Raw genomic sequence first — 27859 nt, forward strand, 5'->3', positions numbered from 1 at the left:
CACACCTTGTGGTTTACATCTAGCTGTTTCTACATACAGTCAGCATAATGTGTGTGCTGGCGTATATCTACTAATGTCCATCTGGACAGACAATGCATTTGCTTTGTTTACTTGTGTGTGCGTATCAATGTGTGTCTATTGTCTTCCTTCACTTCTTCCCCCAGTTCATTTCTTCAGCTCTCCTTTCCTTTGTGTCTTTGTGTAGTGTGCATCCTTCTAGTTGCCTCCTCCTCATTTATCCACTCTCTTTCACTACATTTCCTTCTTCTCTCTTCTCCCAGTTATCCTCCTTTTTTCTTTCCTTCTCCTTCTATTCCACGTCCTCGCCCACATCCTCATCATTAGCACACGCTGTGAACTCCTTCTCAGGTAACAGGCCGTATTCATTGAGAAAAACCTCCACGTCTGTTGCAAAAAACTCTTCACTGAAGTGTTTGGTAACAGCCAGGAAATTCCCCAGTAACTCACCTGCCTTGTACACCAGCAGGGCAGGAAGAACCTGGAAGGATGTGAACAACTAAATGTACTTGTAGGTCAGTTAGAGTGACAGTGAGAGTGACACAGTCAGTAGTTAGCACTGTAACAGTAATATGAAAACAGTTTTCAATAACAAGGAGTAAATAGTCTTCCAATGTCAGAAATACTTTCACATTTGCCAACCAAAGTGTATTACATGTGATATACTTGTGTACAAATTGCCAGAATATGATTAAATACCTCAAACAACAAAATGCTCTATAGTGCTTTCATTTTCATATAGCTAATATGTGTTTAGTTATCACTCATACACCAGCTATAATGCAGTTTGCAATGATAGCACTTGAGTTTGAAGAACAAAGAAGAGAAAAGCAGGCTTTTTATTGTTGGCTGCTGTCCATCAGTTTTGAGCTAAGCTGGAGTCAGTTATATAACCTTTAATTTTAACTTAGTGAGTTGTGAGGAAACAAAGTCTTGGCTGACAAATATCCTTTGTGAGAGGCATGCTAGGAAGGCATAAATAGCCATCAAACACTCAGCAGATTCTCTGCTTTGGATGCAGACACTCTGTGCATTTCTTCTTTTTATTGTTTCATTATATCTCTGCCATATCTCAGAGTCAGAGTTCTTCAGATGCATTGGAAATGCGTACAGGAAAAAGACTTTTTGTTCCTAGTTTGGTTCCATGGTTCCCAGAACTTTAAACCTTTGTTTCTGGCATTGAAAAGGTTAAAAAAAAATTTTTCATGCTGTGTGCTCAATAGTTAGTTAACCTCTCATAACCTCACCTCATCACTGCAAATACAAAACAATGTTACTATTTGAAATGATACTATTAATAACAATATAACCTTCATATTTTCGTTTGTTTGTTTGTTTTGTTTGAAATGGTTTACTAACCTCAGAGGAGAAGCGCTCAGTAGCACCTGTCGCCACAGCATCGATACAACAAAATTTCACACTGGGGTATTCTGAAGCCAGACAGTCCAGACACGAGTTCAGCTGTTCACAGCCTAACAAGGAACCAATGATGCACACAGATCAATTAGCAAACAGCATTGTGCTAGTCCATACCCCACTAGTACATTGAGATTTTTGGAGCATTGGCTGTAGTGCGTTAGTTCAAGACTGATACATTTAAAAGAGTTAATCACACACGGTATGAGAAACACCTAACCTTTGACCCCATGCTGGTAGATGTGGACTACAACTAGGGTCATCCGGTGCTCTTTCTCGATGACCTCGAGGAAGGCTTCTCCACTCTCAAGCTCATGTACTGCTTCAAATTTAGGGCCAAAGCTCAAGCGCTCATGCATTTCCTGCATGCACTGTTTCCTGTAGCGTTTCAGGCAATGCTCATCTTCGTCCTGGATCAGTTCATACTCCTGAACACTCATCTAGAGGTGAGAAAGTATAGGTTATGTCTTTGGATTAAAACAACATACAAATGAGGTACAATCTAAGACACAGTAAGTTAGATTGTTGTGTGTACATTTTCTGTCGTCCTGTAAATCTACTAAAAAGGTTACTTGTTACTTCTGTGCATGAGTTTGATTTTCTTCCTCTGTTTGTAGATATCTTTTTGTTGGCATTTCAAACCTCTCATTAAATGTCAATCTATGTGCTTCACTGTGTGAGGTCCTGTGACTGTTTCCCTCCACCTTTCTGTTGAATCTTTCCTTGTCATCCTCTCGAGGAGTGGACATTTGTCTTAGCAATGATCGTTTGTTTTGAGGGATGGTCTGATCCACATTGTCCAGCTTAAACCTTCGCCAGTCATTAATTACACCTTTTGGACCTGTACACACACCAAAAGAAATTATAACAACATACATCACCAACACAACAATTAATACAGCAGTGAAACTTTTCAAAGAGACACCACATTCATGTGGTTAAAGTTAAAATGATTTTCCAAAGGTACAGAAAATACAAGTGCCATTTTAAAAGTTCAGATTTTTTAAATCTTTACAACTTATGTCTCTGACCTGTGTAATTGACAGGCAGCTCCTCGTCTTCCTGGGTAGTGCCAGACATCCTACAGCACACAGAGCACACAAACTGAGTATCCTGCTCCAATACTGCACACGGAGCAGGTGAGCTCATGCCCCAGTTAGAGCCACAATACAAGTACATTCAAACTCCAGCTCTAAATACCTAACAGAAATTTATGGCCGAAGTCTGCTTGAAAAAACATTACACTTGATGCCATTCTGCTGTGCACCTGTCCAACAGGTGTACCTTTGAATTTAAATAATCATCCATCTCTGCCTCATGGTTTGTTTCATTTATGTTTCAACTTGAATTAGAGTGCAAAACAAAAGCTAAGCTGGTAGGTGTATAAAAGAACACGATCAAATCCTGTTACTGTTGGTTAGTGTGTTTCCTATTAAACTCCACTATCCGCAACAGTTTGTGTGTGTGTGTGTGTGTGTGTGTGTGTGTGTGTGTGTGTGTGTGTGTGTGTGTGTACCCATGCTGTTGCACAGAACATTGTCATAGCCACTTACTGTGAGCCAGGCTGAAGTTGACTGATCAGATTATCAGAGATTACATGTACACATGCATAGGACATCTTATTACTGTATGTATGTGCACGGTGTCATATGACATAATTTGATAGCTAAGCCTGTAATTCTGTTTTGTTCTATTATTGTGACTACTGAAGATTAACCTCAGGTGACAGAGAATCTTAGTTGATCATTTTCTCATCTCACTGATTCAGTAGTTCGGTACTTCCGTGAAATAAGAAAAATTTGATTTCCTTCCCACAAGCAAACTAAGCAAAATGTAGTATGAATGCTTCAATTAGGTTTTAAATAAAGAGTTATCATGTTGGGTTTTGGTGCAAAGTGTGTGTTGGTCCTCTGAATATCAATGAACACACACCACTTCTGCCCTGGATATGCTGTTAAAGACCACAGTGTCAGTGTTATGCTAATAAAGACAGTGACAGCAACATCCTCACCAACTTTATGTCAGTCATAAAACTGACAATGACCAATTTGTCTGAGGCAGCTAATTCCTTCATGTTATGAAAGTGATACAGTTTTTTGTTTTGAATTCATTCAAATGCAGAAAACAAACTTTAACACAATTACAATAAATACATAAATAAACTTTATAATAATATGCACAAACAATTGTTTGACTAAAGGAATTATTATGTAAACATATATAAATGGGCATATGCATATATATCAATAGACATACAAATCACTATATCACTATACATAAACTGGCAGAAATTCTTACCTTTGTGTCTTAAGAGATAACTGGTGTCAGTCAACTTTAGGCTGGCTCAGTTTCTCACTGCTTATTTGTTTTGCCTAAACGTTGTCTGTTGTATTTATTTGTCTTCTATCAGTCTGGGCGTTCACTGGTTAGTGTGTCCACAACCCAGAGGAGAGAGGAATGCCAGATTAGAAAAGGGTGGGGAGAGAGATGAGGGAATAAGCTTTATCTTCACTGTCATCTGCATCACCTCTGTCACTCCAATGTGATGTTGCCTAATATGATTAGTTCTAATACCAGGCTCACTCTTATGGATTGATTGAAGTAAAGTACACACAGGAAAGAGGACACATTTTCATATTTGCAGTTATAAGTACTGGTACAGAAGTTGCCCATATGTACTGGTCAATCACTTTGCAGTGTAACTTTTAAAAAGGAAATTAATGAAATAATTATTCAACTGCCTGGTTTACATTTTGGGATTGTATCCACCATTTCTTAAGCAATTTTCCTCATGTTTTTTAGCCTTATGAGTATGTGCAAATTAACGTTCAAGCAATATTCTAAGAAGTTCAAAAGAAATGGAAGGTAGGGAATCACTCACTAATCGATAATCACTGAGGCCTTGTGGGAGTAGGTTCACCTTCCTTTAAGACGTAGGTCATGGTTGCCTCGTTTAGGAGCGAGATCAGCCTGTTCAATGCCAATGAAAATATATAGCATGAATGGCTTTATGAGCACCCCTGACTGACAAGATTATTTAATTGTCTAGAAGTTTTGCCCCTATTCTCTAGACAACATGGATAATATGTACAAATTATTCAATACACAAGACAAAAAAATGATGTCCTATAGATAACAAAACATTCTTCACTGTACACACTGGGAATTCTCAGTGGGACTTTTGCATTTACATTTTAGTCTGTTTGTGTACTAGAATTTTGCAATATGTATGGACTTAACACCAGAAGTGAGTGTCAGAAGACACTCAGGTTTAGAAACATGGGCCATTAGTTAACATCACAGCTAATCATGTAAAAGTCCCTTAAAATACATACAAATCTCATATTAGTTTTAAAGTGTTTAAATTCACATATAATAATTTATAATCATGGGCTTTTGCTTTCATTTGCAGTGAAGTATATATATAAAAGATTTAATGGTGCACAGGCTGCCATTACAAAATTCATCCAGTTGGTGCCACTTTATGGCTGAAGTAAGATGGTGCTGCCCTGTGAAGCCAGATGTACTGATAGAGTCTTTTTGACATATTCCCCTGGGGTAAAAAAAAAATTGCTGTTTATTACAATGCATATTTATCTTTTCCTTGTCTGCCCTTTATTGATTGTTCAACCAAATGGCAGTCTTTCCTTTTTTTGGTGGCCTATTAAAAAAAATCTTTTACTGCTTTGATACCTGTTAGTGCCTTATTTAGATCACATAAAGTTAGCATTATGAAATTTAATAATGCTATCAGAAGCAGCAGTGCCAGAAGCTGTGGGCTGTAATGTAGTAGATAGCACATTGTATAAAACCTACCTGTAGCATGTACCAATCAGAGTGGAGGACTCAGATTATGGGTGGGCCTCCAGAGGGAGCATGAGAGAGGGAGAATGGGACGAGAGGATGTGGTGGAGTGTGACCAGAGGTTCAGGACAAAACAAAGCAAACAAGTCAAAACTCCAACAGCTCTGTTTTTGCTACTTCTAAGCTTGAGAAAAAAAAACTGTAAGAGAGAAGTGTGTTTGGCAAATCAGAAGACCCAATCAGCACCTAAACAGGCTTCACAACCATGCCAGTGAGACGGGGTCATGTGGCACCTCAGAACACATTCTTGGACACCATCATTCGCAAGTTTGAAGGACAAAGTAAGTAAGGATCTAAGTATATTTTAACCTTTTTTGTTAATATGTATAATTAATAAATCTAAGTTGATATCTTCAAGTATATCCATATAGGTCGATGGGGGCTTATCATAGGTGTGAAACAGAAGTTAGTTCGCTTGTAATTTGTTGATGTGTTTATTTCACAATATTTAGACAGATGCATTTTTTTCTTCTTGCCAATGCTTCAGTACATTCAATCTTAAACAAAATAACTATATATACTACTCTATACATAATATATTCTAAGGTTTGATTTTAATCAATAGAGAAAGAACTGTGTGTGGGATAAAACCTTTTATTATATATGGTGACATATCACCATATATAATATTTGGAAAATCCTTTGACCCATAGACATCAGTAGGTTCTTTGTCTCCTCCCTGCTGATGCTCTCCCAAGTCTTCACTGCTGCCACATTTGGCTCTTGCTGGTTGTGGGCCTCTGCCTTTATTCTGGTCTTCAGCAAGTGAAGTGCAGCTCAGTCACATCAACTTTAGGTGATTAACTCACACAGTTGAGAAGTTTTGATGTGTTTTGTGTGTTGAATCTGAGCACTGCTGTCCCTCCTGACTCCCTCTGGATTCACCCTGTTGCTTCTGTCATAAGTGAAATCATCAGTAAATGTCAGTGTGACCAGCCATAGGAGCCAGTAGAACTGAGAACTAGGACTTTCTGTGTGTCCTCGTCCTCCTTTTCTTTCCTTCCATTGACAGATCGAAAGTTTATCATCGCCAATGCACAGGTACAGAACTGTGCCATCATCTTCTGTAACGATGCCTTCTGTGGGATGTGTGGTTACACCCGAGCTGAGGTGATGCAGAAGCCCTGCACCTGCAGCTTCTTGTATGGACCTCACACCAAGAGGCCAGCAGTGGTCCAGATGGCTAAAGCGCTGCTGGGATCAGAGGAGAGAAGGGTGGAGATTTCCCTCTACACTAAAGATGGTACGATCCTGATTGATTTTCTGAGATACAGTCATCATTTGAACCAGTAATAACTTGAGTAGAAAATGTTATAGCCATCACACAGCTTCTAAACAATGATTCATTATTTGTACATCAATTTCTCCAATGCTGTCTGACTTTCACAGTACTTATTTAGTTATGTAACAGGATCACAACTAACTAACATAACTACATTCTATAGTCTAAAAAGTTAGTTACATAACTAAGAATAGTGTGATTTGTTTATTTCTTGTTGGCTGCAAACTCAGTTCACAAACATCTTGACTGTAATTTTAAAGTTGTTTAAGCCACATGTGGTTTTATTATTATTGTTGTTATTGTTATTAGCATTAATATTATTACTATTATTAGTAGTAGTGGTAGTAGTAGCAGTATATTCTCTGCTAAAAGTGTCAGAGTAAACTGAATGGCTTAAATCAACAACACTGCAGCAAAAAAAATGTCGAAAATATAATTTTCTTGTGATGCCGCTATAACATTTGCGTTTTTACCAGTAACTTAGGGCCTACCCTTTCTACTTTTGCATGATTTTGAATTATTTCCAAAACTTTTAAAAACTGTCATTTTTTTATTTAATCTTCACAAAGATATTTCATATGTAAAGCCAGGACCAGTGGCAGAATTATTTTTTATTTTTAACCCATTTTAAATGGGTTACAGATGCCCGAGCCACTTTAGCTGGCTCCTCTCGATGTGGATGAGCAGTGGTTCTACTTCAAGCTCCTTCTGGGTGACCAAGCTCCTCAACCTATCTCTAAGGGAGTGCCCAGCCACCCTGCGACTGAAGCTCATTTAGTCATTTCATTTTTCTATCCAAGATCTTATCCTTTCGGTCATGACCCACAGTTCATGACAATAGGTTAAAGTAACTTCTTCTTCACCATAATGGACCGATACATCGACCGCATTGCTGCTGCCGATGCACCGATCCGTCTGTCAATCTCACGCTCCGTCCTTCCCTCACTCGTGAACAAGATCCCAAGATACTTAAACTCCTCCACCTGAGGCAGGGTCTCTCCCCTGACCTAGAGGTGACAAGCAATCTTTTCCTGGTTGAGAATCATGGCCTCGGTGCAGGCTGAAGATCCTGGCTCAATGGAGCCAACAAGACGACATCATCTGCAAAAGGGTGAAATCCTGTGGTCCCCGAACTGGACTCCCTCCAGCCCTTGACTGTGCCTAGAAATTCTGTCCATAAAAATAATGAACACAAACGGTGACAAAAGGCAGCCCTGCCGGAATCCGACATGCACTGGGAACAGATCTGACTTACTGCCGGCAATGCAAACCAAGCTCCTGCTCACAGGAGACCATACAGAGACCGGATGGCCCTTAGCAAAGGGGCCCCGCCTCCCATACTCCTGGAGCACCTCCCACAGGATATCATGAGGGATGTCAAATGCCTTCTCCAAGTCCTCAAAATACAGGTGAACTGGTTGGGCAAAATCTCATGAATCCTCGAGCACCCTGAAGAGGGCATAGAGCTTGTCTATGGTTCCACTACAGGGACAAAAAACGCATTGTTACTCCTAGATCCGAGGTTCTACCATTGGCCAGATTTTCCTCTCCAGCCGCCTGATATAGACCTTCTCAGGGAGTTGAAGACCTCTCTGACAGAGGGTTCGGCCAAACATTCTGAACAGACCCTCACAATACATTTCGGTCTGCCGAGTCTACCCCGCTTCCTCCTCCACCAGCGGATCCAACTCACCACCAGGTGGTGATCAGTTGACAGCTCTGCCCCTCTCTTCACTCAAGTGTCCAAAACAAAGACCTTCCTTCTAAGACTATATGAATATCTAGTAAATGTAGTTATGGACACCATTTAACATAAAAAGGTTAGAGTGACGAGATATCTAATTTCAGATATCTACAATTACATTTTGACTAGTAAGAGTGACAATTTCAGATATCTACAATTACATTTTGACTAGTCACAATTTCATTTTGAATATCCAAAAGGGCGTCACTGATGTCACTGTGCCATTTTAGAATTCACATTTAAGATATCTGTGATGTATTGTTGACTAGTCACAACTGTAATTTAAAATATCTACAATGACATTATGACTAGTCAGAGACAGGGCAAACACATTCAAAAGGCCATAATATGAATTTATTCCATGTTTAGTAGCCAGTATTTTTTTATAAAGTCATGATGTCACACATTACATGGCGCCAGCAGCATCTTTGACATTTCCATGAATTTCATGGTCCTGTTTAGACCCACAACTAAGTTGAAACATTAGAAAAGGACGTTACTGCATGTTCTGAGAAAGAAGGTAGGGGCAAGCTGGTCGTGGTCAATGGGACTAAGAAAGTATCTGGTCATATTTTCATAGTGTGAATATTGTCAAACAGTGGAGCGGTGTTACACTATAGTGGACTTAGAGCAAGAACTGTAAGGTATTTACCACACTTAATATTAACTTCTCTAAAGCAAATAGAGCTACTTGAATACAAATAGTTAGCTCACACACCAGTATCATTCAGATAGTTAATTACTGATGAAGCAATCATTCATTTCCTCTGTGCTAATGTCTTCATGCATGCCTTTCACCCAAAGAGAGCTGGGATCTCTGGCTCCAGCAGATCTCTGTGACCCTAAATAGGCATAAGGTGGTATAGACAATGTATGCATGAATGTGATGCCAAGGCTACTTTTGTTTAGTCCACATTCCCAGCAGTAGAATCCACAATGATTTCATATACTGTAACTGCAAACAGCAGATACCATTTTTCAATTTCTTAAAAATTATTTTGGGGTGTAAAACACACCTTATTTAGCAGCAATCCAGTAAAAGTATTCTTTTTTAATGACACTTCATGGAGAGTTCCAGGGAATAACAGATGCCTGAGAGAGTAACAATGTGCACACAGTATCAGAACAAAGCGGTGCCATTTAACACAACTGATGGCAGCACTTCCACAGTGGTGTAAAAGGAAGGGAGATGATGCATAATGTGCTGCCACTTTAAGATTAGTTCATGTTGATTGTCAGCATAAAATACATATAAAGTGCAAAACAAATTTGCCCTACATGTGATTTTCTGGGGCTGTTCTGATGTTTTGGGTCACATACTGCAGAGATATATAATACAAAGAGATGGCACTTGTAATAAGCTATTTGGCTTGACCTAAAATATCTTGGACTATAAATTCACATTTCCAAATGCTGAAACATAATATTTAGAATTTTTGGACTTGTAAGACACTTAATTTCTGCAAACTTTATTTTATCAGCTGTAAAATTAGTAGCATCTGCAAAGTCCAGGTGCAGAATATGAAAGAATGTGCAAATATATATCATGTAGCTGGTGCTAGAAACAATATTTTCTGATAATGTGTGTAACAAAATCTGAGAACTGGCATCTTTTTAAAAGTAACCTCTCAAAGCTTTAGTGGCTTGGTACACTGCAATACAAAGATCACAAATATTCCATGTGGTGTTATTGATTTGATTGATTGACAAATCAGGTCAAATTGAGTTGTAATTATATAAGTGAAGCAGAAAGGGAAAAAAGAAACTGGGTTATAGAAGGGAGGTAGTGCTAGAAAGTCAGAAAAGAAGAGCATGGTGCAAGACAGCGTGAGTCTATATGTGTGTGTGGGTGTGTGTGAGAGGGCTGGTTAATCTTTTGGCTCTTTCCATTAATCTTTAATCCACTAGTTTATCATATTATTTGGCTGATACGGTACTTATACTCTAATGAAAACTGTGATCCTATTTCTCCCATTGGTCCTAAAGACTCGCAGCAACCTTCACTGACCTCAGAACATACGCGCGCACACACACACACACACACACACACACACACACACACACACACACACACACACACACATTCTCGCCATGGTTAATCTGCAGGAACAGATTTAACTGAATCAATGTGATAGAATTGCTTATCTTGCCACTCCCTGCACTTGCATTAAATCCAGAGAAATCAGTCTGATTATTGTGTTCCTCTTCATGATCAGCCATTAATCCAAAACTTAGTCAAAGCATGTTTTATTTATTAGTAAATTTGTGAAACCAAGTCTCACCTGATTGAAATTATTTAGCTATTCAAAAAGGTAGGTACAGGTCATGATTTAGTCTCAACATTAGTTCTTTAACGATTAGCTGTTTTGTGATTTTGTGTACATGTCTGTGTATGTGTGTGTGTGTGTGTGTGTCCGGTCTAAAACAGATGGTCCACTCAGGTCACTGTGATATCATTAAGGTTAACTAAGTTGTATGTAGCTAAAATAATCCTTCCTGGATGGGAACTTACCCTAACCACAACCTCCTCTCTCCCGTCTCTGTCCTTCACACACAAATACTGTGCTCACAGGCACACACACATCCATAACTGGGTTCTGTCTTACCTATCCATGAAATCCTCTTTCAGTTGAAGTCAGAGAATAGCCTGTATGCTTGACCTTTTCTGTTTTGAACTGAATAAAAACTTGGACCAGTGTTAATTTTGACAGCAGATTTTAATTTAGTTTTAGTCCTAGTCTTTTGACTAAAATGCAATTTTAGATTCAGTCATATTTTAGTCATCTGCTTTGTTTTAGTTGTAGTTTAGTTTTAGTCGACTAAATAGCATAGGATTTTAGTCGACTAAAATATATTGGGTTTGATTTAAGTGTAACTTAGTTAAACTATTGTAATATACAGAATATTCTAAATTAAAATTAAATCAAAACAAGTTTCATTAAATATATATGGAATATGGCCTTTCCATAAAAGACCAAAAATTAGATATGTATTGTTTATAACCTGCATATGACATTCTTCATTCTTTAAAGCAAAAGAGCAACTCAACAATATTTAAAAGAAAAACTGTATTTAGCAGTAATACCATTGCATCAAAGATGAAACTGACCCATATATCTTCTCTTTGTTTTTGCCCAGCTGTTGCCATTTCATTATAGTTTAAGTCAGACAGAAACCCAGTGTAGGCTATGATGATGTCGTGTACTCACGCATCCCGCGTCACTAGGTGGATCAGTTACTTTTGTCTTACAAGATTAATTCTGATTCTGATCTTTTCTAAAAACGTCCCTCACTCACATTTTCGTCTCATTTTTATTAGTCAGCGAAAATGTCAATATATTTTAATTATAGTTTTTGTCGTCATCACTTAATTTTTATTTAGTTATCGTCTCGTTTTCGTCAGTGAAAACTTGTCGTTGACAAAAATTATAACTAATATATTTCATCAACGAAATGAACACTGCTAAATCCATCCCCATTTTCACTCCCACTACCTCACCCATCCACTTCACCCCAGGGAAGAAAGACTGTTTTCTAAAACTGAACTGTGAAAAATCTGAAATGTTTAACATACCATACCCAGTGATATGTGAATTTGTTCATTAATACTACAAAGGACGTGATCAGGTGTCCTCCCCTGCAAACCTATAAAAAAGCTTCCTTCCTAATGAGGAGATTGCTGATATGTTTGAGTGCATATAGTGATGAATTGTGTCACAATAAAAATAATATTGCCTTAAAAGGGGCATCTGAGGCACCTATCAGATAGCTGTTTCATCTGTGTATGAGTGCACAAATGATTGTATAATGGGCAAATAGTGTGAAGTGCTTGGAGTGTTCTTGAATGTAGAAAAGTGCTCTATAAGTATAACGCCATTTACCACAGAAGGAATGCTTTCACTCTTCTTCAACAATCTTAATTATAAGTAGAGTGGTTGGCTTTTTGCTATAAAATCAGATCAGAATCAGAATCTGGTATAAAATTGTCTGATCCTACACTGTGATGAGTGGTCTGGATGAATAGGACAACTACAGAGTATCAAAGGATCAATAACAGAGGTAATCATTGTAACATTTTAAAATTGGCTAGGTAACTTTATTTCTCTCATCAAAGTTGTCAAGTGATCTGTTAATTTCATTTAGTTGCGTGGTTGATATAAAGGGTACTTCAATTAGCCAGTGTTTAAATTTGCGCATTCGTCTTTATAATGGTAATTTGTTAAGTTATGAGCTGTTCAGGGCTGCCTGAAAGGGCCCACTCTTGCATGTTTGCATTATGGTAGTGCCCCTTCTCTGCTGGTCTAACAGGGCTTTCTCTACAGCTGCTCTCTCCCTCTGGAACTCCAGCTGTCTAACTAAACAAAACACTGGTTCATATTGTACACCATTGTCTATATTTCATCTTTAAGTAAATACATTAAGCAGTTTTTCCTAAAAAATATATAACATTTTAGTTTTTATAATAGATTATGTCTATTATTCCCACTTAATATCTAGGTTTGCACTCAGATTATATGATGAGCAGCACAGTAATCATTTTCTATATGGTGTCACCATCTGGAGGAAATGTTCATAATTCCATGACTCTACTGCCTTTATTTCTGTCCCAACCAGAAATTATCATATTAAAAGGGAGAGAAACTCTCCGTTCTTCTCTCTTCTGTGTCCCTCTCTCTCTCTCTCTGTTACTGTAGGAGTGTGTTTCCACTGTGTAATAGATGTGGTTCCAGTTAAGAATGAAGATGGCCTGGTCATCATGTTCATTCTCAACTTTGAGCTTCCCACTGACCCGAAACCAACCAACAGTTCTCCAGCTAGAGAGCTCAACAGAATGCTACGTATCCCCTGGCTGACTCTGGGTATGGTTAATTAACACTGTCCACAATTAATCAGTAGATACTGAGGGATGAATTTCACACAAAACACACACAGATATTCACCATACACAGATCATTCCTCACACATTCATACCAAATTTAGACAAAAGTTAATGATTGTTTTAATAATTAATAATAATGAGCCAAGACACTCTGTTAGGTAATAACATTAGAAAGCATTGTATTGTTCTTTTCAATAAGTACATCATTTAGACATTGTAGGCTGCAATCTAATCTGCAATTCAGTCAATAAAACCAAATTGGGAATAAAGCTTTTTTCACTTATAAATAACACTCAAATATTTTAAAGAGAATCTGCTGATCTAAATAAATGAATCCCAGAGAGCGTGATTAGGAGTTGTGGATTTGCTTTTGTCACTTGTAGTGACCATAGCGTTGTTAATCTTTTTATGGTTATGTCATCACTTGGTTACGGATAGGCAAAGACTTTTGATTGGTTTCACATTGAAAAGATCCAAAGCATCTTAAGCAATAACATGTTTATTGACATTTATCCAAAACCAGGATACTCTGGTGTCATGGTGTTACATTTTGTAATTCTGCCATTCATCCTGACCACCGGATGGTTGCTGCTGAATTTATAGCAACAAAAAAATTGACTTTTATTCCTTTTTTTGATAATATGATTTAAAAAGCAAACTGAAACATCACTGTTTTCTTGTTCTGCTAAATCCAGCTCGGCGTCAGCGTCAGCGCCTTCTTGTTCGCTCCCCCAGCCCGAGTTCAGGTGACACAGAGTTGGGCGCTCCTTGTGCCAACCTCCATTCCCTTGGAAATGAGACTGTGGCCTTGGACAAACTGCTGTCCCTCCCTGAGCGAAAGCAGCTGGCAGAGGCAACTGGCCTACTGCAGTGGAACAAGGAAGAGGAAGAGGAGGAGGAGGAAAAGCAAATTAGAGGAGGAAGAGGAAGAGAGAGGGATGGCTTTGTGGCACTGAGACGAAGGAGCGAGGGGGACAGAAAGAGAAAAGAAGGAGATGATTTTTTTGGGCTTCTGGAGGCAAGAACCAGACCAGGACAAGGAGGGAGGAGAGGTTTGCCCACAGCTACAGCCTCAGCACCCGCAACTCTGGCCCTTCCCCTCAGCTCCTCACATCCTTCAAGGTAATGAAGTCTTTCATTTTTTAAAATTAACTTAATATTAAGACTTTTAATCCCATTTAAGCTTTAAGCCATTTAAATGCACCATTTAAACATTACATAAATTGTTTATAACATACTATAATGTAGTTTTTGTCAACAATTACGATTTATCCAGTGAAGACATATACTCTATAATGAAAAATGTGTTTCACTATTGACTTTCACTATGTGTTCACACAGCAACCTTTTCATATGCCTGCCATCATCATTTCCTAAATGATTTCAGTTCTGGTTGTGAAGGTGTGTTTGTGTTTAAACTATGAAACACCAACTAGGATCTACCTGTTCTGGCTGTGGAGCCTTGCAGTTGTTGCAGGAAGAAGCTGCACCTGGACCAGTTTGAATCCTTGAAATGTGTGGAATAAAGGTGTTCATGGGTCCACTCAGTTCCAAAGAACTGAGGCTGAGAATTCATCCCAGTCTAAAAGGGTGAGGATGGATGTAGTTGTACTGCTGGAGGTCTTGGGTCTGTACGCCTGTATGTCCAATACCACAGTGTGTTTTGAGAGGGAGAATGAGAGCTGTGAACTTTAGAGCTCACTGGAGCTTTATTGTCCATTCTGTCTAGGAGAGAGGAAAAAGGGAAAGGTCAGGGTGAAGATGACTGTCCATTCCACATCAACCCTCCTTCCAGCAGTTTTGATGGCAGCTGTGGGAGTTTAAAACATTTCTCATCAGTGGATGACATCAAAAGTGGACAGAGTTACTGGGAAAAGAGGCTACAGCTGAGACACAGCTGTACTGGTGAGACCATTTAATCTAATCCTTCCTCTCTAATCAGCATCCTGTTTTTAAAGCCTAATAAGGCCAAACAAAGGCAAGTTCCAACAGACTGTATCATCCAAATATACTGGTAATATCTAAATACTTCCCCAAGAGAGTCACTGTTCTCACTGGACATGGATGACAGTGTTGTTACTTTAGGAAGTCACTTTAACCCAAACCATTTTCCATGTATTATTGTAAGTATAACAACTAAGGTCCAGTGTATAATAATGGCTTAATGAGCATGACTGTTGGTCTTTGCACTTTGTAAGTTCTATGTATGTGCCAGTATTCTTTATGCCAGATGCAGACTGTAAGCAAAGGAAACCCTGCAATGCTCTAAGCTTGGAACGTTAGACACATCTAGATTCAAAATATCATTGTGTTGTTAGTCAGATTTTATTCAGTTCTGTTTTATTTGGTGTTTATATACTGATGATTCCTTTCACCCAAAGAGAGCTGGGATAGACTCCAGCAGATCCCTGTGACCCTAAATAGGAATAAGTGGGTATAGATGATGGATGGCTACTGATCATTCCATTTTGTATGTTCTCTCTTCTGTCCTGTAGCTGGTATGGTAACCATTAGAAAAAACAGTGTGCCAGCTGGGACTTCAGACACTGATTTGCGTTGCCGGACCAACAGCCAGGTAACATGCAGACACACCTATAGCGGTCTGTTCACAAACATGCAGAAACAAACACCAATTGACCTCTGCAGTTTTAGAAATGTTAACATGTAAAGAAGCATGTATTAATATTATTTGCTGAACAACTGATGCAGCGAATAATAGCAGCATTATTGCAGCACAAATTACAAATTAAGTGCAGGTAATCTATACACAGGCACAGTTGTTCTGTGAAGCATAAATATGAGAAGGTGAATACAAAAATATATACAGACAAAAAGGGATTGTATAAAGCATATGTACAGGTACATACAGATATATAGATAAAATATGATACAATAGTTACCTGCTGAATATGAATATGAGTACAAAGCAATGCATACACAATAGTGCAGTACCATAGTAGTGCAGACTATATGTGAGAATATGCAGAATATGTATGAAAGTATAACAGTTATAGACAGCACTATTGCAGAGCCAGTGTAAATATACACCACACAATATACATAAAATATGCATATGTGCATTGTGGTGTACATAATCACAGTATGCAGATGTGCAAAGAATTAACAGATTTACCTGCAGCTTAGCACGTACTTCCCTCATCTTCCTCACATCTATGCCGTATATATTTTGTGGGAGGGACTAAAGAAAAAGTGATATGCACATGCTGCTATGTTTATTGTGTATATTAACTGTGAAATGTAAATGTTATCATCAGATATTAACACAGTGTGGTGCTTATTTGCTTTCAATGTGTGTCTGTGTGTGTGATTTGTACACATGTGGCAGATGACCCAGAGCCTAATGGACACAAAGACAGATGCTTTTGTGGCTTTACCTCCCGGTGAAATCAGACCTCCCTGCAAACTAATTGACAGGACACACCATGTCACTGAGAAAGTAACCCAGGTAGATGACTCCTTCCATCCACCCATCCATCCATCCATCCATCCATCCATCTATCCATCCATCCATCCATCCATCCATCCATCCATCCATCCATCCATCCATCCATCCATCTATCCATCCATCCATCCATCCATCCATCCATCCATCCATCCATCCATTAATTTCTGGTTGTTTATCCAGGTCTAAACCACCTAATGTGCTAATTACTTTCCACTTCAACATTAGCTGAAAGTATGTGGCATAAAGGACCCAGCAGATCATCTGCTAGCAGATATAGTCTTATCAGCACATGAAACTGTGTTTTATACCAGGAAAAAAAATGTAGTCACTCCAGTTTTTTCCTACTTAACAAAACAATTGAAAAGGAATATAAATTTCAAAGATCAAGTACTGGGTTTCTTCCATCTTCTTGGCAGCAACAGAAATAGCTGAAGCCTTGAAAATGGATGCAAACATTTACTACAGGTGTCCTTTCAACAAACTCTGAAGCAATACAGCACAGCTGGATCTTGCTATTATAATAGAGAGAAAAAGGCAGTTAACAATTGGAGTCAGAATAAAAAGGCAAAGCTAATTCCAGGTTGTGTGTAAGAAAAGAACAAGACAGCTAGTTTCAAATAATGGAATGGCAATACAGTCTCCAGACTCTCCCACTGAAGAATGAAAGCAAAGAAAACTGCAAGTGTGACACATTTGTGGGAACTTCTTCAACAGGTGCTATCTGTCCCAACAAACATCTGATGTCAGCTGGAGAATGCCACAGTGTGTTAGACTGTTGTCAAACATTTAGATTAAATTTACTTAAACCAAAAGGACTGACGGTATCTTTAAAATCTCCAAATTTTTATTTGTGTTATGGTTTAATTTCATTGAGACATTACAGTAAACTACATACATTTTTTTAAATGGAAGTTTGAGAGGACCCCAGAGTTTTATGAATATTATTTCTGAGTGTAAGATCATGTGAGAATCCCTAAAGTCATGAATATATCAAATAACTATGAATGCCACAGAAATAAAACTTGGTGTATTGCTCACTGCTGTATATCCTTAAAACCAGACATAAAAGTAGCTGTTAGGTTCTGCCAGGTTTTCCCCCTGGCAATCACCACAATTCGTTTCACCTGTTCCCAAGTCACTCACCTGCACCTCTTCTGCACTCTCCCTCTCGTATAAAGGGACTTTCCTCACTCCAAGTCACTGTCTGATCTCAGTTACACTTCCATGGACACACCATTCCTGTTTCCTTGTTTCTTGCTGTATTGTGAGTACCCAAATAAAAGCCTTAAACATGTTCCTTGTTCCTGTCTCTGAGGGTGTCCGTTACAGTAGCAATATGTAGTTAGATATTAACAAAGGTTCAGCACTGTACAGTTTTACTTGTGTGTACATAGAAGCAATATTGTCTTGAGATTCAGTGGATGATGCTGAAGAGATTGACATAAGCCACATCCATTTTCCTTATGGTATATACCATATACAAATGTCCCAGAAATACTGCCTATGCCTTTATTTTAGGATATCACCTGTCACTATAAATCTGCCCCCTCATGTAGCTGTCAATAAAAAGCTGTATGAGTGATTGAAAACAATAACATCTCTCTCTCTCTCTCCTCTAGGTACTGTCTTTGGGCGCAGATGTGTTACCAGAGTACAAGCTACAGACTCCCAAGATCCAGAAGTGGACCATCCTTCACTACAGTCCATTCAAAGCTGTGTGGGACTGGGTTATTCTGCTCTTAGTGATTTATACGGCAATTTTCACTCCTTATTCTGCTACATTTCTACTGAGGTTAGTGGAAATTCGCAACCAATGCTGATATACTGATTATCAAGGAAAATCACTTGGTGCTTTCTGGTTGAGTGGCTATTGGCACATTTCAACATTTTAGTAGAGATTTGTTGATTAAAGGTTGCACTAATGGTTGTGGTGAAATGGTAATCTGCAGATATGTTTCTTTTTTTCTTGCTTTATCACCAGTTTTTTTACACATAAGGATGAAAGAATACTAATATAATATGAGTCTGAACATCAGATTTTAATATAGATGATATAAAAATATAAATTATATATACAACTGGCAGTATGACTATGTCAAATATTAGCAATCAAAAGTAATTTGCATCATGTACTTTATCAGCATATCAGAAACAGGTTTATTGCCAAATAAGTGAGGGGTTCACATTATAAGGAATTTGTTTTGGTGACATGGTGCATAGATATGATGAGTAACATATAACATATATTAAGTGTAAATTAGCAGCATAGATAAAATAAGGTGCATTGAAGTAAAAAAAATACTGTATGTATACTTTTCTTATTTGCAAAATGAATTTACAGAATGTAAATTCATTCTCTCTTTGAGCAAAAACTAATTTATGAACTTACTGATGCTTTTGTCTTCAGTGACCAGGAAGAAGATGCCATGCAGACCTGTGGCTACTCCTGTTCCCCCCTCAATGTGGTGGATCTCATAGTGGACATCATGTTCATTGTTGATATCATCATTAACTTCAGGACCACATATGTAAACTCTAATGATGAGGTGAACTGATTTTCTCATTAACTGACTAACTGATCTACCAACTTACTGTCTTTTTGTATGAATGACTGACACATTTACTGGTGGTCAGTGGTTCATTTATACATGTGGATGCAGAGAAATTAATAGCATTAATCTAGATTTTATAGATCACCATGAGTTCCAGTTCATATTTGTTTTTATTTTCACTGATGTGTTTATATGGCTCTTTAATGGAAAAGCAACTGAATTTGCCAACACTAAAACATTAACATTGTAGCTTAGGCAGTGCCACTTCATACAGCAGCCCTGGGAGTTTGGAGGGGTCAGTGTTGCACCAATCAACAAAAATGTGCAGCAGGACTCTTGTTTTTCCACAGTAATGTAAACACACCTTCAGGGATAGCCTTGGATTTGTTATCTTCCAGTCAATGAGCACTGGGCCCACTAGCCACTGCATTTATTTGACTTACTGTTTGTGTTTTGTCTCCTCAGGTGGTGAGCAAGTCTTTTCGGATTGCAGTCCACTACTTAAAAGGCTGGTTCCTCATCGACATGGTGGCAGCTATTCCCTTTGACCTCCTCATATACCGCTCAGAAGAGGAGGTGGTTAGGGGAGGTGGTGAGGGAGAGGTAGGGAGGAGGAAGGTTAAGAAAATGAGGGTGGAGTAAGATGTTTGGGTAAACCCTGGAATATTCGTTTAATAGAGCAAAGACTTTTTCAGATTTCACTAAACAGGAGCAAGTGGGAAGGTTCCTACTTTTTTTTTTGTTTTTTTTGTTTTTACTTTAGATTATTTGTTCACTTCACATAGAAATAGTACTGCTCTCTGTCTCCACAGACCACCACACTGATTGGCTTACTGAAGACAGCTCGATTACTGCGATTGGTTCGTGTAGCAAGGAAGCTAGACCGTTACTCTGAATATGGTGCTGCTGTCCTCTTCCTCCTCATGTGCACCTTCGCCCTCATTGCCCACTGGCTGGCCTGCATCTGGTACATTACTTACACTAATCTGTAGTATATATAACTAACATCTACATTTTAATAAAACCCTTACTAGCCTACAGGACAATGAAACTTACTGTATTTCAAAGCAATCTCCAGTGTCCCATGTCTATATTGTTCTCGTTGGCCTTACAGTTGTGGAGCTCTTACTGATTGAATTTAGGGTTTTTTTTAATGTACAAATTGAAAAAAATGCGTAGGGCTTAAAAAGATGTTACACAAAAAGAGAAAAGATTTTTTTTTTTTTTTTGTACTTGATGTTGAAAGTTTTTTTTTTTTTTTTTTTCCCAGACATATGAGCCAGTGTTTAAAGTCCCATCATAGTGCTGTTGTTCTTCTTACCCTAGGTATGCCATAGGTAATGTGGAGCGGTTGACCTCAGCTGGGATTGGCTGGTTGGATAATTTAGGCAGCCAACTGGGGAAGCCCTACAATGACTCCATAATTGGGTCGGGTCCGTCCACTAGAGATAAATATGTCACAGCTCTATACTTCACCTTCAGCAGTCTTACCAGCGTGGGCTTTGGCAATGTCTCCCCAAACACCAACTCTGAGAAGATCTTCTCCATCTGTGTCATGCTTATTGGTGGTGAGTTCTGCAGAGGGGGTTTATGGGGTTTTTTTGCCATGCCAAGCAAACTTGAGTGAAGCTAAAGTTACAGAAGTTTTGTTTCTAAAGGCAGAACTGTTTCTTTACTTTAAACCTTCAGTAGCATATGTAGCATTGGCTGACTGTCAGAGCCACTTATGTCAAAGAAACAACCATTTATGGCAGTTTTCATTAAGAAGCATGACTTCAGAGTTTGGTCTACTCTTGGACCTCTGGGAGGGTTGGGGATCCTGTTTTAATCATCATCTTAGAAATATTTTTAGACTCACAAAACCATGAGCCCACAAAATATGATGACATTTCACTGCTGTAAGGAAACATAATTTTTTTTTTTTTGTCCCTGAATTGCTAACCGTGTATATCATCAAACAGAACTGATGTCAGTGTGCAGGGACAGTTCATTTAAGAATAATGCTGTTCACCAATATTTACAATATGATGGATCAAAACAGCTGTCTTTGAGAAAGGTTAGGCTGTAGAATAGGAAACACTTTCACCTTGTCCCATTGGGAAAGTTTTTCTGAAACATCATTAATCCAAGAAGACAGTACTTGTCATGGAAGTCTTAGAGAAAAAAGTTATATGATACAGAGCCTCTGTTTCTCTCTTGTCCAGCTCTGATGTATGCCAGTATTTTTGGTAATGTATCAGCTATTATCCAGCGCCTTTACTCTGGCACAGCGCGCTACCATGCCCAGATGATGAGAGTTCGAGAGTTTATCCGTTTCCACCAGATCCCCAACCCACTGAGACAGAGGCTGGAGGAGTATTTCCAACATGCATGGTCATATACTAACGGGATAGATATGAACTCTGTGAGTATGTATGTATGATCTAACCCAGTCTTTGTCTGTTCTCAGCTGTTAGGTTTAGGATGAGGATTTTGTTTTCTATATTGTTTTTAACTGAAAATTTATTTTTACCATATGTTCAACCTTTTGTGCTCAGACAATGTCTTCTTGTAAACAGATGATCTGTTTAGCTAACATTCAAAGATCCCAAAGCTAATAAGAACCAGGAGTTTATTGTTTAACCTGACTATTTTTAGTCGAACATTAGTCATTTGATTTTTGTCTAGTTTTACTCATCAAAGCTCTGAAGATATTTTAGTTTAGGTGTCATTAGTGGCATTTTAGCCCCACAGTTGTAATATTATTTTGAGGATACAGCTGTCACCACTTGTGTACAGTTACCATTGTTACAGGTCCACACCGGCTTTCATGTATTGCATGGTTTGTGAAAAAGGCTGTTTATTTCTTTACAGCGTCTATTTCTGTTTGCTGTTTGACATGCTTTATTTACTCCGATATTAACTAAAATCCTGTGGTTCAGCTGAAAAAGCTGAATGATATTAATAGTTATTGTTTCCTAAAGCATTTGCAGTTTTTAGTTTGCTTTCACAGTATTCGCAAAATTAGATTATTAAGGGATCATCTTTAGTGTCTTCTGTTATGATCTTTCACTTTTCATGCTGCTGGCCAGAGCAATGTTTGGACACATGAGTAAGACGGTAAAATATATTGACAATCAATAGTGGTTATATAACTTTTCCATAGTTCAAGCTCACCATTTGCTGTTTTTTAGATGTTTTACGTCACACTGAGTAGCTTAAAACAACTGACTTACAGTAACAACCTCACTGCTCTAACATAGTCAAACTGCTCACCTCCCCTGATAAGCAATTGCCTCCTGCTAATCAAGCTTTCGGGTCAGAAGTACAAAATAACACAGAAATGTACAAAGAAAAAAAGACCTTTATCTGTTCGTTTCCTCCAGGTTTTAAAAGGTTTCCCAGAGTGTCTCCAGGCAGATATTTGTTTACACCTCAACAGGTCACTGCTGCAGAACTGTAAGGCTTTCAAAGGTAATGCTGAAGTACATCACAGATGAAAAGTAGATGTTTATGAACACTGTACTTAAGTACTGTACATAAATTAACCTTTTCATTTTATGGCACTTTATAATACTACTCCACTACATTTCAGGGGCAAATAATTTTGTATATTATTCCACTATATTTATTTATTAAACTCCAGAATGAGATCTTACATACAAAACAAATAATAACTTCATTAAAATAATGCAGTATTATAGATTAACCTAATTCCAAATTGTTCACTTCAGCAGCGCAAAAGCAAAAGGCTGCTGCCTTCAGTAGACTCTGTACCTCTGACAGTCTGTACTGGTTTAAATTCAAAATTCTTCTGATGATGCAGGGTGGGTTGTTACAGATGTGCATTCATGGAGATGTGCCACTTATTACACATTTTATGCCACAGGCTTGGCAAACATAATTTCAAATACATTACCATTGTAGAAACCTACAGTATTCAAAAGACCATAGACCACCAACTGTTTGTTATGATGTCTAGGATCCACTAAGGGATGTCTGAGGGCCCTAGCCATCAGGTTTAAGACCACCCATGCTCCTCCTGGTGACACCCTGGTCCATGTTGGAGACCTGTTATCAGCTCTCTACTTCATTTCTAGAGGATCCATAGAGATCCTTAAAGGAGATGTTGTGGTAGCTATACTGGGTAAGTTCTTGTATAAGCCACAGGTATAATACTGGTACAATATCTAGTAGTCCACATGAGACTTGAGTCCTTAACATATCCTACATAAAAAAAATAAACACATCAAGGTAACTGTCATAACTACATTTTCTTCTTGCCCCAGGTAAGAATGATATCTTTGGAGAGCCCTTCAATCTGTATGTTCTGCCAGGAAAATCCACTGCTGATGTCAGAGCTCTGACCTACTGTGAACTGCACAAGATACACAGAGATGATATGTTGGAGGTAAGTGTTCTGTTTTCCCACTAATATCTTTCTGACAGTCTGTACTGATTTTTTTTTTTTTTCTTGAGACAACTAGTGAATATAGCTGATGACTGAGCAAGTTGTATTGTTTCCATGTGATAAACACAGAATAACCATTAGTATGTGATTTTCTTGTAAATGCAGATTTCCTGTAATTTGTGCTTGCAGGTTTTGGACATGTATCCTGAGTTTTGTAAACATTTCTGGTCCAACTTGGAAATCACCTTCAATCTCAGAGATGTATGTTATACATGTTACAGCTCCTCTGTTTACAAAGACCAGTTAGAAATGATGATGTATCAAAACTACAATGAGGATATCTTGATCCTGGATTTGATTGAATATGTCTGAAATTCACTCTCACTTTCAACTGGAAGAGCAATACTGTGCAAAAGCATAAGTAGTTCAACCTTACCATCACAATGTAATTAAAGACACAGAAAAACATTTTATCATATTTATATGATAATTTACATTTTTGTTCAAGTTATTCTATTACGTCTGTTGCTGTGTCAGAAGCTGAATCAGATGGTCACACTTCAAGGTGAAGTGAAAAGCTGCCCATTATAGAGAAGACACATTTTAGACAGTTTTACTTGGAATTTAGTTGTGAAATACCCATGGTGCATTGAGTCTATTTTCATATATATATTTTGATGAACCTCAATAGAAATATCAGACATGTCATTCTGTGTATAGCCCTAATAGACCACTATCCCAAAAGAATCATTTCACAAAAAAAATTTTGTATCAATTGCTTTTTCAAGAATAAATGACTGCTCTAAATTTATAAGTTTACAACATACCAGAGTGCAATATTGTCAGATTTTACTTTATATTTTATTGTAAATATTGTTTTTTTCCTATAATATTTTTCTATTCTGCTCCTGTTTTTTATCTTGTGCCTTGCTGCTGTGACTGTGAATTTCCCCATCGCGGGACAAATGATGTTTCTCCTTATCTTCTCTGTATTTTTTCATATTCTTCTCTTTCCCTCACTGCCTGCAGGTGAACAGTGAAGGCATGGGTCCTCTGAGTGGAGCAGACTCTGACTATGAGGGATTCAACAGACCACGCAGGACACACAGACTTTCTTCAACTTACACAGGTAGCAATTCATAATACAGATGTCATGTAAAGACAGTTAGCACCTGCTGAGACACACTGCAGTCAAAGTGGAGCCCCCTTACGACCAGGGAGAGCAACTGCCTAGAGTTATATATTTCAGTCTGGGCCATAATGTCTGCAGTTTCTTTACAGATCAGTTGAGAAAAGTAAAATAAAACTTTTGATGCCCAAGAGGTAATGAGGAAAAAATGTTAAGTTATGTTAAAAGGAGCAAAAATCTTTACAATAGCATCATGGTTAAGTTTGGTTCTGTAAAGTTAAATGCAATACACACTGATATTTGTTGCTTTTTATATTACTATACATGTACTGTGTCATGATTATATGAAATTATATTCAGTTATAATCATTTATCCTTTTGTTCTTAATTGAATCTGTAGATTTTAATTTATATTTTGAGAAATTCATGGCATTAGCATTAAATCAGCCTGCTCCTACCTGACAACTGTCTGACAGAAGAGTTTGCCTTTAGCTTCTTGTGCTTAGCTTAACTGAATTTTCATGATTTCTTCAGATTTTAGACGCTCTGTGTTTCTCTGTGAATCTGTCAGGTGACACTGTTTCAACAAGAAGACAGAGAGCTGCCTACAGATGTAGGCGACGGTACAACAACTGGGAGCACCGTGACAGCCACAACAGAGATGATCAGAAAAATTTACTGTAAGACTTGGTATTTTGTTTAAAACATATTAAACACATGTTTACATTTTCTGGTTCTGTACTTTACCCATTACAAAACACAACTCTGACCTAAGTGCTTCTTTAGATATGGCCCGGTGTTCTCCAGTGAGGATGATGAGAGAGATTCAGAGATGAATGGTCCCACTCAGACCTCCATAATTAATACTGCTGTCACTATGAGGTGCCCTGACACCGAGAGGAAAGAGACCTGTAACCTTGTAACAGGCAGGTGTAAAGATGCATTTCAGAGAAAAGTGAGACAGTAAATAGCTATGTATAGTCTTAGCTGTGTATGGTGTTTTTCACTGTATGGCATCTGTGTGACCCAATGAATTCTCAGGAGACTCCAACAGTTTTATGCTCTGGGGCTCGGCGAGCCAAGAAGAACAGAGAAGTGAGGATGTGCCCTGTTCCAACAGCCTTCCGTCATCTCGTTTTCAGCATGTCTGTGAGCAGCTCCCTGCCCTGCCTCCCTCCAGCTCTCCTCCCATCCCTCTTCCTCCTCCTGTCATCTCTCTGAGGCAGAAGGTAGAAGTGGAAAACAGGTTGGAGGCTCTGCAGCAGCAGATAAGCATGTGGGTCATAGAGCTTATCATGATTAGTAGTGATGATGATGTTACATACAGATAGATTTTATGGTAAACACCACAATACCAGAAAATTGTGGATGAACTACATACTTTTTTGATTTTTGAAGTAAAAATAACTCTCTTCTTTCAAAAGTAGCAATGAACATGGTTACTGTCCTAAGAACAGTTAGACTTAAAGTATGAATTATCTCAATACTGTATTGTAATAGCTCACATGACTTTATAGATAGATAGACAGACAAACAGAGAGAGATAGAGACAGACATAGATGGATTCTTCATTCATCCCCCATGGGGGAAATTCAGAAATTATTAATTCAAAAATTATTTATCCAGATGTTTGTGTTTTACAGGTTGGAGTCTCACATGTCAACAGACATCAAGACTATTATGCAGTTGCTGCAGAAGCAGATGTCTATGATCCCACCTTCCTACAGCACCCTGACATTAGCACCTAATACACCCTTCTCCCCTACTTCTGTTTCCCAATCCTTCACCTTAAATCCTGCCTTCTCCACAGGCAGGTCACCTACCGACCCTGATCAGTCGAATGAAGCCTCCAAGCAGTCGAATGAAAGCAAATCAAAATTGCCCTCTATTCATGCCTCACGACTTCACACTTCATATCAGTCACTGTTTTCTTCTCCCAGCTTACACCAGGAAACCTCTACCTGTCCACCCAGTCCACAAACCTCCACTCATTTTTCCTCCTCTGCCTTTACACCCACAGGAAGCCAGTGTAAGTCTTCCTTACATTCACCATCCCCACCATCACCCCACACTGCCCTATCTCCCCAGCCTGAGCAAAGCTTGAACAACCAGTCCTTCCTTTCAGGACATAGAGCTTAGCAGCTTTCTCACAGGTACCGTAAACATTTTAGTATCACAGTAATCATTTTAGAGAATAGGGTAAGGATGCCATTTTTAAAAATCTGACTTCTTTTCAGTTCTGCTGTTTTTCTTAAAATATTAAGATGAATCAGCTCAAACACAAACCCTTATTCTCTACTTTATTATTCAGACAAAGGAACAAATAAGTGTAGAGGTAGTTGGAATATATGCAAAGTAGTGACATGCTCATTGGCATCCTGGTTATGATTTCAGAATATTATAAATATAGGGTGTTCATTGAGGATTTCTTTGAGAATGTTGTATTCCTCAATAAAGTAAAAATCCTTTCAATTTAGAGATGCATCATTTTCTTCCATTAGGTTCAGAATAGTAAATATATGTTATACCCATGTTTTAAATCAATACCACTCTGCAATCACAGAAACATGGGCTTTGGACTCCAGACCTTAGAACCCTATTGTGTATCTCTCCATTGCAGGTTCTGGTCACAGATTGTGAAGAACACAAAGCTCAGCATGGCTAACACTTCCTTCAGCCAGTGCCTCCACAGGACAATCACTGTGCTCAGTCAAAGCTCCGCCTGCTTGCTGAGCCTCTTTCCCAGTGAACCCAGTATAAAAGTAGCATCCAGCCAATCAGATGATCATTGGAGCCATTGGCAATTATCTCTGGACAGCTGTCTCACCCCTATAGTTCCAACCCAGAAATTCACAGTAGCGGTTTGTCATCTCACCACACTAGTGAGTCATCTCTGAAATGGTTAACATATGAATTATAGATGATAATAAATGACCAAAACACAGGTTCATTCATCAAGCCCACATTTTAAAAACACTTCCTTTTCTTTGCACAATTATATAGAATTAGTTTGAGATAATAAGATCTGTAAAAATCCTTTTAGTTGTGGTTTTATGTCCACCATCTCATAAGACAAACACTATGAGCATTATACAGATCATACAAGTGGAGAGAGGGAG

General features: G+C 38.4%; 2 protein-coding genes across 2 annotated transcripts; one reads left to right on the plus strand and one right to left on the minus strand.

Annotated features, from left to right (window-relative positions):
• Positions 1-310: 310 nt before the first annotated feature.
• Positions 311-2198, minus strand: pdca (phosducin a). The gene is made up of 4 exons (XM_026314233.1): positions 2139-2198; positions 1655-1874; positions 1378-1490; positions 311-499 (listed from the first exon to the last, which is right to left on the minus strand). Exons 1-4 carry the CDS (start codon positions 2181-2183, stop codon positions 311-313), a joined length of 567 nt encoding a protein of 188 aa, XP_026170018.1. The 5' UTR covers positions 2184-2198.
• Positions 2199-5503: 3305 nt separating this feature from the next.
• Positions 5504-27405, plus strand: LOC113134106 (potassium voltage-gated channel subfamily H member 6-like). The gene is made up of 24 exons (XM_026313343.1): positions 5504-5579; positions 6311-6541; positions 13019-13183; positions 13899-14073; positions 14933-15108; positions 15699-15778; positions 16550-16669; positions 18289-18461; positions 19077-19215; positions 19687-19797; positions 20034-20188; positions 20548-20789; positions 21426-21625; positions 22587-22674; positions 23183-23347; positions 23490-23611; positions 23801-23872; positions 24641-24740; positions 25312-25420; positions 25527-25695; positions 25883-26016; positions 26384-26550; positions 26681-26769; positions 27361-27405. Exons 1-24 carry the CDS (start codon positions 5504-5506, stop codon positions 27403-27405), a joined length of 3303 nt encoding a protein of 1100 aa, XP_026169128.1.
• Positions 27406-27859: the final 454 nt, after the last annotated feature.

The sequence above is a fragment of the Mastacembelus armatus genome, chromosome 17 (genome assembly GCF_900324485.2).
Source record: "Mastacembelus armatus chromosome 17, fMasArm1.2, whole genome shotgun sequence".
Classification (NCBI taxonomy): Eukaryota; Metazoa; Chordata; class Actinopteri; order Synbranchiformes; family Mastacembelidae; genus Mastacembelus; species Mastacembelus armatus.

What these genes read in the sequence shown, in the direction of transcription:
- pdca (XM_026314233.1), bottom strand. Translation starts at nt 2,183, where the DNA reads ATGTCCACTCCTCGAGAGGATGACAAGGAAAGATTCAACAGAAAG. An exon ending in AGGAAAGATTCAACAGAAAG is followed by an intron (nt 1,875 to 2,138) that starts GTGGAGGGAAAC and finishes TCTCACCTCTAG; the next exon opens with ATGAGTGTTCAGGAGTATGA. An exon ending in CTGAGCGCTTCTCCTCTGAG is followed by an intron (nt 500 to 1,377) that starts GTTAGTAAACCA and finishes ACATCCTTCCAG; the next exon opens with GTTCTTCCTGCCCTGCTGGT.
- LOC113134106 (XM_026313343.1), top strand. Translation starts at nt 5,504, where the DNA reads ATGCCAGTGAGACGGGGTCATGTGGCACCTCAGAACACATTCTTGGAC. An exon ending in TCTGCTACATTTCTACTGAG is followed by an intron (nt 18,462 to 19,076) that starts GTTAGTGGAAAT and finishes TTTTGTCTTCAG; the next exon opens with TGACCAGGAAGAAGATGCCA. An exon ending in ATGTAAACTCTAATGATGAG is followed by an intron (nt 19,216 to 19,686) that starts GTGAACTGATTT and finishes TTGTCTCCTCAG; the next exon opens with GTGGTGAGCAAGTCTTTTCG.